The sequence below is a fragment of the Notechis scutatus genome, chromosome 6 (genome assembly GCF_049901735.1).
Source record: "Notechis scutatus isolate UNSWTSFEM ecotype Mainland chromosome 6, rNotScu1.2, whole genome shotgun sequence".
Lineage (NCBI taxonomy): Eukaryota > Metazoa > Chordata > Lepidosauria > Squamata > Elapidae > Notechis > Notechis scutatus.
This window is the reverse complement of record NC_142014.1, coordinates 39,310,555-39,322,634: the sequence shown is the minus strand read 5'-3', so window position 1 is coordinate 39,322,634 and position 12,080 is coordinate 39,310,555. Positions and strand designations below refer to the sequence as shown.

Here is a 12,080-nt window from a genome sequence, read left to right as displayed (position 1 = left end):
AAATGTTAGCATGGGAAAACACATCATGAGTCCCATAGAATCCATTGTGAAAAAAATATAATTTCAGCTAAGTGAAACTTCTTAACATGCTCAGTTGAAAAAAAATCCTTTTGTTATTTAGCCTGAGAAAGTTCTTATTTTGCAGTTAGTTACAGCAAGTTAAGCATGCTAAGGGAAAACTTCAGCATTCCATTCTTACAAAGTTATGCTGAAAATGTAAACTAAATTAAAGAAGGTAAAGCCATGTTAGTTTGGCAGTGCATCAGTACTACAAAACCCACCGTTCAAGTATTACAAAACTCAACTTATGTGGGCCACAACAGGCAGCATATAAATTTAATACATTATTATTATTATTTGTTTAAATTTTCCGATCATTGCTAGGATATTCTTTATACAAGTATTCCTCAACTTATGACCACAATTGAGCTTAACATTTCTGTTGCTTAAATGAGACATTAGTTAAGTGAGTTTTGCTCATGTTATGACTTTTCTTGCCACAATTGTTAAATGAATCGCTGCAGTTATTCAGTTAGTAATGTGGTTGTTAAATGTCTATTGGATTACAATAAACAATAATACAATAAAACTAAACAATTCTTTAATTTCAGAGTTAATTAGATACAATTACCTGGTATCTATTATAAATGTCTGATTTATTATTAAATTCTTTACACATAAAAATAATACTGATGAGTAGCAAATCTGAGCAAGGAAATTCCTTAAGTCATTTGCTTATTTGTACTGGTGCTGGGTTACTAGGATGTATTTCTGTCATCTCAATCTGAACTTTCTAAATGTTTTAGACAAGTTTATTCAATTACATGTCTGTGGAGATTCTCAGTCGTCCATGTCACAGTTGTCCCAAAGGTGCTTTTCAAAAGGCAATTGAATTTTTTTAGTTTTCTTCTTGGAAATGTTTTGCTTCTCATCCAAGAATCTTCAGAACTGAAGAAGCTTATTGGATGAGAAGCAAAACATTTTAAAGAAAAACTAAGAAAGTCCAGTTTATTTGATTACAGTTAAATAAATGCTTTCTTATGTTTTAGGATGGAGATAATGGATCACTTTACAATGCTGGACGACCTCACACTGGCCCTCCACATATATCTTCATCTTTTAGGAGGGACACTCAATTACAAAATACTCACCCTCAATATCATAACATAGAACAGGTAAGTTGGATTATGGATGGATTTATTTTCAAGCATAACACTTCCAGAAACAAATTTCATGTAAATGTGTATAACACAACTACACTGAATCTGTGTAGTTAAAATTCTTAGCATTTTTTTAAAGGAAAAACTTACGTAATCACATAATAATGCATAAGTTTTCATTTCTTCAGAATTCCTAAATAGATAAGATAGTAAAAATTAGAAAATATTGTGAGAAAAAAAAGAGATTGATTCCATTGCAGCTGTGGGATTTGTCATGACCTTAAGATAAATAGGATGGATTCAATTTGTGCTCTAGTTGGTGTTCTTAGGCTTCAAATTTCTGAGTCATAATGACAGTTACATAAGCATTTTGTGTATTGGAGTATCTAATTTGCTCATTTTGAAATACCAGTTACCATTCTTTGGATTTTTATTAAAAATAACTGAAAGGTACTGATTAAAAAAAACACCTTGTTTTTTAAATAATATTTTGGATAGTGGGATCATAGTTATTGTTTTATATATGTCCCATCCTGGTCTTGATCCAGTATGGAGTTTTATTTACGCTATGGATGTATTATATTCACTTTCAGAATCTTATTTTAAAACTCCATCTGCCATAAAAAGTATCAAGCCTCTTATAAGCATGGTTAATAGAGGCCATTATTTGAAAGACCCATTTATTATGATAAAATATCTGGGTGAACAGACACAGTGAAAATGGTCCACAATTTCCTTCCCCTAGATTACTAGATTTTGATACCAGAATTTAAAAATAGAAATCTTGCTGCTGAGTTGCCATGGGTGAATCAGCGGAAATATAAATTCAATAAATAAATAAATACCTGCTTAGTTCTTTATCACAGCCAGCATGTTAGAATTGTATTTTCTCCTATAGGTCTGTTATTCTTACCTAGAAATACTTTTCCTTGTATAATAGCGCTTACTTTTAAATACAAATATAGGATTTCTAATTAATGTTGCTAATTCTGGTATTAAGATATACTGATTTTGTTCTTCATTAATAAAACATATCACATTTTGTTAATTAGTTTAAATAATGAACTTTTAAAGGAGAACTATAAATATGTATTTTCTTCCCTTTTTATTGTATAGGCAGCAAGGAGACCTGATCTAAAGAAAATTGAGGTAAATAATTTAAGAAGTAAATGAATCACACTTTTAAATAACAAATATGAACTTCTTTTGCAATGATGGTGATGATATGTGTATATTTGTTCTACTACTCTGAAACAAATCCTATTAGTAAAAAATGTAACTTTCCATTTTCCATTTTTTTGCTTTAGATTTGCAGTTACATCTAGCATCTCTGCAAATCTGAACAATCTTAAGTTGGACAATTGATAAATATTTAAATGTTATGTTTAATTGATTCAGATACTATACCATTATTACTGTTCTGATTATTTATTTGCAGCTTTCTTCAAAGGAGCAAAAAACAATACCAGAAAATCTGCCACTCCCGACAGACATATACAAGCTGAAATATCAGCAATATGAAACAGAAATGAAAGAGGGTTATAAGCAGTATTCTCAGAGAGCTGCAAAAAAGAAAACAAATAATAACCTGTTTCATGAACTTCCAGGCAAGATAGCTGAAAAAAAGGTAACATCCATATATTATCCCAGCATAACAACTCAATCTAAAATATTGAAGGGAGCTTAGCTTCACTAAAGCAAATGTAGTGCATAAGGTTTTTGTTATGGACTAATAATGTAGGAGTTGTCTTTTTTCTCCAAAATTCTTCTTTTCCCAACATCAACTACATTTTTCCCCTTTGAAGCTCATTGTATTTCCCTCTTCGTTTTATAGTTCCATCATGTTCCATTTCTTTGCATTTTAATTTGGATATAGTTGCCTAGTTAATTTGCTATTTTTATTTTTGCCCTTGATGATTTGTGAATTTGCACTGATAAGGACTAGGCTTGGTCTAGGATGGTTATAGTTTTCCATTTGGAACTGTGGTTAAGCCTGTCGACATCTTGTGAAATTAAAAAGTTTTCAGCACATCTTCTGACTGCTAGTTGATGTTCATGGATGTGTTCTGCCAGTTTTCTGCCTATTTATTTTACATAGCGGTTGTTGCATTCATTACACTGTATATTGTAGATGACTCCTGTTATTTCTTCTGGGGCTACTGGGTCTTTTGATTTGCTTGGGATGTTTTGAAGAGCTTTAGTTGGCTTGTGTGTTACGCTGATTCCATGTATTATAGTAATTTCTTAGATATGTGAACATTCAGAAATTCCTTTAAAGTCATAGATAATGTTAACATGTTTTGCATAATGGGTTTTTATTTATTTCAGTAGAAACAGCTGCTGTATACAAGATTTATAAATGCCTCAGTATTTATATTCTTTTGAATTCTCAAAAATTCAAGAGAAGTTAGATATAGGAAATATGTATAGGTTATTTCCTGTGCACATTTTAGCAGCAAGGAATTAAAATGAAATAAATTGTAGTGATAACAGTCACTGGAATCACCAATTTCATCCAAATATTATGTTTTGTTCCCATATAGGATTTACAGCCAGAAAAACAAAGAGTGGATGAATTCACAATTCTTGATGAGAAAGCCCTTTTACAGCAAGGTTATACAAACAACCCATATACTATGCAGCATAGCATAAGAAAATTCGATGTTGTAAGTTTAATAGGATAAAGTGCTAAAAAATTAGCATATATAGTTATAGTTAAGCAATGTAAATAAGTAAGATCAACCCAATATATCTTGGTATAGTGCCCTTCTAGCTTAAGTACATAGATGATTTTTTATTGTGCACAGATGAAATGGAGCCAATTTGGTCTACTGTTTAACGCACCAGGCTAGAAAATGGAATATTGTGAGTTTTAGTCCCATTTTAACCATGAAAGCTAGGTGGGTGACTTTGGGCCAGTCACTGTCTCACTCACCCACCCACCTGAGGATTGTTGTAGGGAAATTAGGAAGAGGAAGATATATTGGATATTTGCCTCCTTGAGTTATTTTAAAAATAATAAATGTGAGGTACAAATAAATAAAAAAATAAATTGTACTGCTGTTGAAACTATTTTCAGTCCTTACTATTTTTATTTTCCATTAAGAATTTAAATAAAAGATTACTTAAACAACTTGAAACTCTGAGTTTAATTTGTATCAAGATAGCATAGAACCAGTTTCATGTCAGCATGTTCATGTTCATGCATGGGTTGATGACTGAATTGACACTAAGAAAATTTTGTTTATTTATTAGATTTAGTTTTCTCCTTTCATTTAGGAAAGCAAGGCAGTGTGCATAATGCTATGTCTTATTGCTCTTCAAAAAGCTTCGTAAGGTGGTTTTCAGAGAAAATTACTCTCAAAGTCCTCTAGAGGGTTCTGTGCAGTGATGGGATTAACAACCAATTCACCCAGGGTCAGGTTGGCTGTCACGGGAGGCATGGCCCATCCCCGTCCTCCAGCTCCGCCACACATGTGGGATGAGCCTCCCATGATGGCCAACCTGACCCTGGGTGAACCGGTTGTTAAATTACTTTCCCCCCTACACTATCAAAGTGGATCCTGAGCACTGCGCTGCAATGGAGAAATGGGAAACGGAGTTGTGGGCACGAGGGAAGAAGGAAGATCAGGGAGAAGAAAGAGGGAAAGCGGTCTTCTCCTTCCCTTGAGCTGGCAGCTCCGTTGCCCATTTCTCCATCGCAGTGCAGTGCAGCGGCCAGGATCCACTTTGATAGCGTGTGTGTGTGTTTGTGTAATTTAACAACCAGTTCGCCTGAACTGACTGAATCCCACCACTGGTTCTGTGTATGTGGGTAGACTAGAACATGAGTTTCCTGATACAACTTTTTAACAACTACACAATAAGTAAATTTTACTATAGTTACAGTTTAGGATAAATAATTATGTCTGACTCCAATTTGAAACAAATGTAATACTATTTTTAGAATTTCTTTTTGATGAAACCTGCTCTTAAACCCAGTTCAATAAAATGATGGTTTTTTTCATAGATTAAAATTCTGCATTAATTATTTGTAAAACCTTATAACAAGGTAGTATTTTATGTCTGTTTTATTTTTAAAACAACAGTGCTCACTGCTTCTTGTTAAGAGCGCTAAATTCTATGGTTTATTACACTTGTAGCAATACTGTTGAAATATTTAAAATTTTAAACAATACTTTTATTCTGTTCAATGGTTACTTTGCAGGAAGAAGTAGCAGCAGAAAGAAAAAAACAAGCTGTGGTAGAACAAGTGATGTTAGATCAATTGTGTAGGTAAGATAATAAAATGCTAATTAATTAGCTAGAAAAGTGCTATTTATATGGCAGGGCTAAGTATTTCCTTTGAAAAAGATGATTCCCAACAAGCAGAAATACATACAAAGCTGTATTGTTGAATCATTAAAGTAGCCCCCCTTTTTCATAATATTATGGTTGCTTCTGATCATCTTCACATATATAGTTGATTTGCTGGGAAAAATATTGGATGTTTATGCAGAGATTTACAGCAAATAAAATGACCACTGCTAGCCCATAAACCATTGTTTACAAACCACAGTGGATTACTTGAAATTAGTTGATATACAGAGTCAAAAAAACAAATGACATTGTTATTTCATACAATATGTGAACCCAGTTTTTTAAGAGCAGAAGTGCGTGCTTCCACACACAAGAAATATCACGGTAGCTGAGCAACAAACAGATGGGGCGGGGGGAGCAAAAATATGTTAAATATGTTGGGAAGATTTGTTCTGTTTCACCCCATCCTCCCACAAGTCATCTGTTGTATCCTGATTTATTTACTTTATACTTCTCTGAACATCAAAGTTGGATGTGGTGGATCCAGTGGATCAGTGAATATGAGACCTGTTTGGGGAAGTGAGATAATTGGTTATAAAGGGGAATTAAAAGGCAACAGTATTGCTTACTGTTGCCATTATGGAAACTTGGTGGGATGAAACCCACAAATGAAATAGAAAGCTAGAGGGATTTAAATTATTTAAAAGAAACAGACCAAATAAAAGAGGAGGTGGAGTTCCATTATATATAAATAATAACTATATATCTACAGAAATAGAGTACAACAATGTTGAAAACTGTCTTGAAGGCATATTGGGGGAAAATGACATTGCCATAGGTGTATACAACAGGCCACTCAACCAAACAGAGGAAATAGATGGACTTTTTTCTAGGCTGTTAACTAAAGCAGGGATCCCCAACCTTTTCGATGCAGCGGCCCGGTTCCGGCGTCAGCTGGCGCCGCGCCCGGTTCCGGCGTCAGCTGGGCGCCGCCATCTTTTGACGAAAAATCACTTCGGTTCGTCATCGAAGTGATTTTTCGTAAAAATGAAGTGGCGCCAGCGCTTCGGTGAGCTTTTTCGGGTAGAAATGGCTTTCTACCGGAAAAGCTCACCAACGCTGGCGCCGCCATCTTTTGAAAATTGCTTTTTTACCAAAAAGATGGCGGCACCCAGCAACCAGCGGCCCGGTAAGGCTTGTTCCGCGGCCCGGTACCAGTCCAGCGCCCGGCGGTTGGGGACCCCTGAACTAAAGTATGTAGGATGCACATCACAACCATTTGTCTGGAATGCTTTAGGGTTTCCTGCCTGAGCAGGGGGTTGGATTAGAAAACCTCCAAGGTCCCTTCCAACTCTGTTATTCCATTATTCTGCTTACTACATGCCATATTGTTAATTGTGTGACTAGTTTATTTGTTGATTTATTTAAAAGACTTGAAAAAATTGTTAAGTGGCTCACATCAACAATTAAAAACTACAGTAATAGAAATGATAAAATCATGCTTCAACCATCCTTGTCTGGTGCAGCCAAAAAAAATCATTCCTGGTTATTTAACCTCATTTTGTCCCAATCTTGGGCGAAGAACCAGCATAGCTTTAGAGATATAACACCTAATATAATTCTCTGTGACCCAATTGAAAATCCATAGGAATGTTGTGAAGGATATAATGAGCCATTGAGAAATCCATCAGGGTCAAAAGTATCACACTTTTTTGTCTTTTTGTTTTTTTTAATGAGAGTTATTTGTCAGAATGATTCTTTCTCCAAACCATGCCTGTACCCAGATTGAAGAGCTAATGGTGTTATCCAAGAACATCTATAGCTGCATGTATATATATATATATATATATATATATATATATATATATATATATATATATATATATATATATATATATATATATATATATATATATATAAAACTCTGTTCATACTCTACATTAATGGCCTCTGTGATCATATTAAGAGCAACTGCATTCTTTTTGCTGATGATGTTAAGCTATTCAACACCACCAACAATACTGCTACCCTTCAAAAAGACCTTGACTATGTATCAGAATGGTCAAACAAATGGCAACTTCAAATCTCAACAAATAAATGCTCTGTCTTACATATTGGCAAAAAAATCAAAAAATAAAATACACAATGAATAGTCAAGACCTTGTTGATGATCCAAACTCTGTCAAGGACCTTGGACCTTGGATCATTAGACCTCTCTAATGATCTAAGTGCTAGAGCCCACTGTAACTACATAGCCAAAAAGGCATAAAGAGTTGTTAACCTAATCCTGCATAGCTTTTTCTCTGGTAATATCACACTACTAACTAGAACATACAAAACATTTGCTAGACCAACACTTGAATACAGCTCATCGGTCTGGAACCCACATTATGTATCTGATATTAACACAGTTGAGAAAGTCCAGAAATATTTCACAAGAAGAATTCTTTACTCCTCTACACGTTGCAGAATACCTTATGCCACCAGACTTGAAATTTTAGACCGAGACAACCTAGAAACTATGCTGCCTTCGGTCCGATCTAAGTATAGTACATAAAATTATATATTGCAATGTCCTACTTGTCAATGAATACTTCAGCTTCAGCCATAACAATACAAGAGCACACAATAATACAAACTCAAAGTAAACCGCACCAAACTTGATTGCAGGAAATACGACTTCAGCAACAGAGTGGTCAATATCTGGAATACTCTACCTGACTCTGTGGTTTCTTCCCCAAACCCCAAAAACTTTAACCTTAGACTGTCTACTATTGTCCTCACCCCTTTCCTAAGAGGTCTGTAGGGGGCATGCATAAGCGCACCAATGTGCCTACTGTCCCTGTCCTACTGTTTTTTTTCTTATATGTATCCATTTCATGTATTCATAACTATGTTTATACTTATACCTGTTATAATCGCTTGACAAAATAATAATAATAATAATAAAAAATATGCCACTACCATCATCCGTTGTCCAGAAGCTATTTGTAGTTGTCAAATGCTTGGATCCAGAGACAGATAAGGAGTGGGAAGATCAGTTGGGTGCTACCTTATGCTTCACTACTCTCTGAATCTGCCAGACAACTACTCTAGGCTGGCTCAAGTGAGACCCAGATGGATGAGGTCAAGAGACCAAGTGAAGGGACTGCTTTAGTATTAAAATATGTATACTTCACATTTTGAACAATCATAATGTATGAGCGATCCCATACATTAGCATCGCATAGTGTATTGGATTCCTGCGTTTACTGTATCAGAAGCAAATCTTTGCAAATAACTTGTAGTATCTGACACTTCAATGTTTTTATGAACTTTAACATTAGTTTTTATGAGACAGATAACAATTTATATCAATATGTAACATTCATAATACTTGGGTATTTATTGCTATCAAAGAGGATAATGTACAGTGCATTTATACTCCTATCAGTACAATTTAGAAAAGTTGCAATGTATATAGGACAATTTAAGCACTTTTATGTTACATGAAAAGTATTGGTAATTTTATTGATATTTCTCTGATTGTACAACACTTAGTTAACATGTAAATATTAATAATTTAAAAAACTTGAAATAAAGCACTAAATAGGTTTATATATTAATTTGATAGAACCAGTTCTGTATTTTTTTTTAGAGCTGTGATAAGTGATCCAGAGCAAAATGGAAATTCAGATATTTATAAGATGGATCCTGTTCTCCCTGGATTAAGCACAGCACCTCTGCGCTTTAGAAAAAGAACATTACATGAAACAAAGTAAGATATCTTACACTATATTGCTTTATGGATAATGTCCTCAAAATTATTTTATTATGATTTTTTTAATTTCAGATTGTGCACCTAAATATCTTGATACTCTGTAAATGAGAACCTCTATAAGTTTAAAAATAAAATCTGTTTTTTGTAATAGAAATGTTTATCTAACAATGGTTTGAATCTTTTTAAGATTTTCCTGCATTTCACTATATGTTTAAATTATAATGTATTGCTCACCATTTTGTAGACATGAAATAAATTAAAATAAATTAAAATACTATTACTCCCACTAGCCAAGAAGGCCTATGATTATTAGTTTCATTATTTGTAGCTCATGCCTTTATGCAATCCATTTGTAAGATATCTACTGTTACTTTGGAGCATTTTAATCATTTTTAAAATTAAAAATAGAAAATAAGGAAGACATAATAGAAGTTTAAAAAATTAAGCACTATGATGAAATTAAATAGGTAGTGGTTTCCCAATCTACTAGAGTCTAGGATCATCCACTCACACTGAATGAAGGGTGATCTACAGAGTCAAATGTTGTACTTAGCATGAATATTTCAGATGTTCATCTATGAAATTACCTGCCACATGATGTGTTAGATTCCAAATTAACATACATTCATAGATGACAAGACTGTCAAATCGCTATTAATCATGTGACATCAAAGTAGCATGCTTTTAAAAACCAATTGTTCTGAAGAAGTCCAGAATAGTGCTTCCGATTAGTATTTAATTAGACATGGCTAGAAATAGATTAATCATGGTTGGAAGCTGTATATGAGAATTAAATAGATTATTAATTCCAGCTGCTCTGCTATGTTCAATCTTTTTGATATCTGTTTTTATAAAATTGTAATCCATCTAAAATTTAATATGCTCTCTGTGAATCTCTATTGAAGGTTTGTGATTTCTCCTCCCAAAATGAGCTAATCAGGGATAGTGTTTCATATATATTGTCACTGGGTCTAGTGATCCATATGTATGATGCAGTCCATACAGTGGTTATGTTGATTTTTGTTGGTGCATTGTTTTTACTTCAGTTATAGATTAGATGTACTGTATATTTTTGTTTCAGTGATTTTTTTTGGCTTTTTGCTGTTTTAATAATTATTGTTAGCTTCCTATAGTCATGAGTTTGAGACTGACTGAGATGAGACAGTGATATAATTTTAAATAAATAAATAAATAAATAAATAAATTCCTTCAGTTTCTTTTTTGGCAATACTGAATGGTGTTTACTTCTTAGCATACTTAGAATAATAATTTAATGTTACATATAATATTTGTGTAAAGTCTCCCTTATGTCCATTCAACTGTGTGTTCATGCAACCGAGAACTAAGATTTCCTAAAATGTTCTAGGAATGTTTTAAGTGCTGTGAATAATTTTATTAAAACATCACTTTTATTTTATTGAAAATATGAATTATTATGTGCAGTTGCATACGCACAGATATTTTATTAAATAAGTAAAATCAACTTTACTGCTAATGGTACTGAAGTACACAGTTTGAATCATTAGTAAGATTTTGTTTAGCATTGATATCTGCTAGAAAGACTTAAAAGGCTTCAGATTCTTGAAGATACATACACTCATAAGCAGAAAAAATATACATAATTCTATAGTTCCGGTGAAATATATAAACCTGATAATATTTTAAGTTTATTTGTAGTGGCAGTAATCAGAATTTATGTTTTGTCTTTGCTGTATCTTTTCATGATAATTCTACTGAACTCTATTCAAGAACATGTCTGTTCTACAAGCAGTTGGCATGCAAAACGACTTGTTTTACTCACATAATATATAATATTGTATCTGTTTCTTACAGAATTAAGACTAGGTCAGCACTGACGGAAAATATGCTTTCTAACAAATTACGGTTTGATGGTAGATTATTATTAAGGTATGCATACAAAATTTTCTTTTTAGAAGTTGCTACTTCCATAACCACATTTTAGTCCAATTGCTTTTCAGTACAATAGCATAGCAATATTACAGTTTACATTAGACTTTCATCCAATGTTTCTTATAGCTCATGGTGACCTGCTGTATGCATATTTTATGAAATTATAAAGGTTCTAGCTAGATTGATGATAAAATGCTGACTTCCCTGTGTACGTAGGAGGGATAAACTAGTAAATAGTATTGGTGTCCTTTGATAATTGTGTATCTTGTGACTACAATAATTTATTCTGTTAATCTGTCTCCCTTATGTCATAGTCCAGCAGAATGATCTATTGCAGCAATTTTGGGTCAAAATTATTTTTATCTTAAATACTAAATACCAAAGTATGTGATGTTTGGTCCTTAGATCTGTTAATTAGGTGGAGCTTTGAGGCACTGAAAGTAGATAGATCACTTATGCATAGTGGGCCTACTTGGAAATAACATGCATTCTCCAATTCTCATATTCTGATCAGGATTAGTGGAGAACTCTCAGTAGCAGAACACATTGGTTAAATTGATATTACACAAGTCTAGAAACATGAGGTTTGCTTAAAATATAAGACAAATGCCTTGTGTGTCCAACCACACTTGACCAATAAAGAATTCTATTCTATTCTATTCTATTCTATTCTATTCTATTCTATTCTATTCTATTCTATTCTATTCTATTCTATTCTATTCTATTCTATTCTGTCTGCTTGGCAGTTAAGGATTCATTCTGCTTTATTTTTAAGAATAAAGAATCTAATCCTTTTTTTTCATTATAGAAATGGACGTGATGCTTGTCGAGAACTGATTGGATTTTACTTTACTTGTGACAAATCTTTAACTATTTATGAATATCGAAAGTTTGGTAAAAATAGGTATACATATATATGTAAAAGTTCATAATTTTATTTAGCCATTAAT

At 33.1% G+C, this 12,080-nt stretch overlaps 1 protein-coding gene across 8 annotated transcripts in view; it reads left to right on the top strand.

The window, feature by feature from the left end:
* CAPS2 (calcyphosine 2) overlaps nucleotides 1-12,080 on the top strand; it is a 36,584-nt gene that overhangs the window by 7,835 nt on the left and 16,669 nt on the right. For 5 of the 8 annotated variants that reach the window (XM_087968007.1, XM_087968005.1, XM_026667716.2 and 2 more), the window contains exons 5-12: nucleotides 1,050-1,175; nucleotides 2,277-2,309; nucleotides 2,599-2,787; nucleotides 3,704-3,826; nucleotides 5,368-5,435; nucleotides 9,097-9,216; nucleotides 11,053-11,127; nucleotides 11,939-12,034. In XM_087968007.1, coding sequence (XP_087824133.1) covers nucleotides 1,050-1,175; nucleotides 2,277-2,309; nucleotides 2,599-2,787; nucleotides 3,704-3,826; nucleotides 5,368-5,435; nucleotides 9,097-9,216; nucleotides 11,053-11,127; nucleotides 11,939-12,034 — 830 coding nt within the window. The remainder of the gene's footprint in view (nucleotides 1-1,049; nucleotides 1,176-2,276; nucleotides 2,310-2,598; nucleotides 2,788-3,703; nucleotides 3,827-5,367; nucleotides 5,436-9,096; nucleotides 9,217-11,052; nucleotides 11,128-11,938; nucleotides 12,035-12,080) is intronic. The other 3 variants (XM_087968010.1, XM_087968009.1, XM_087968008.1) reach the window with 1 other exon arrangement.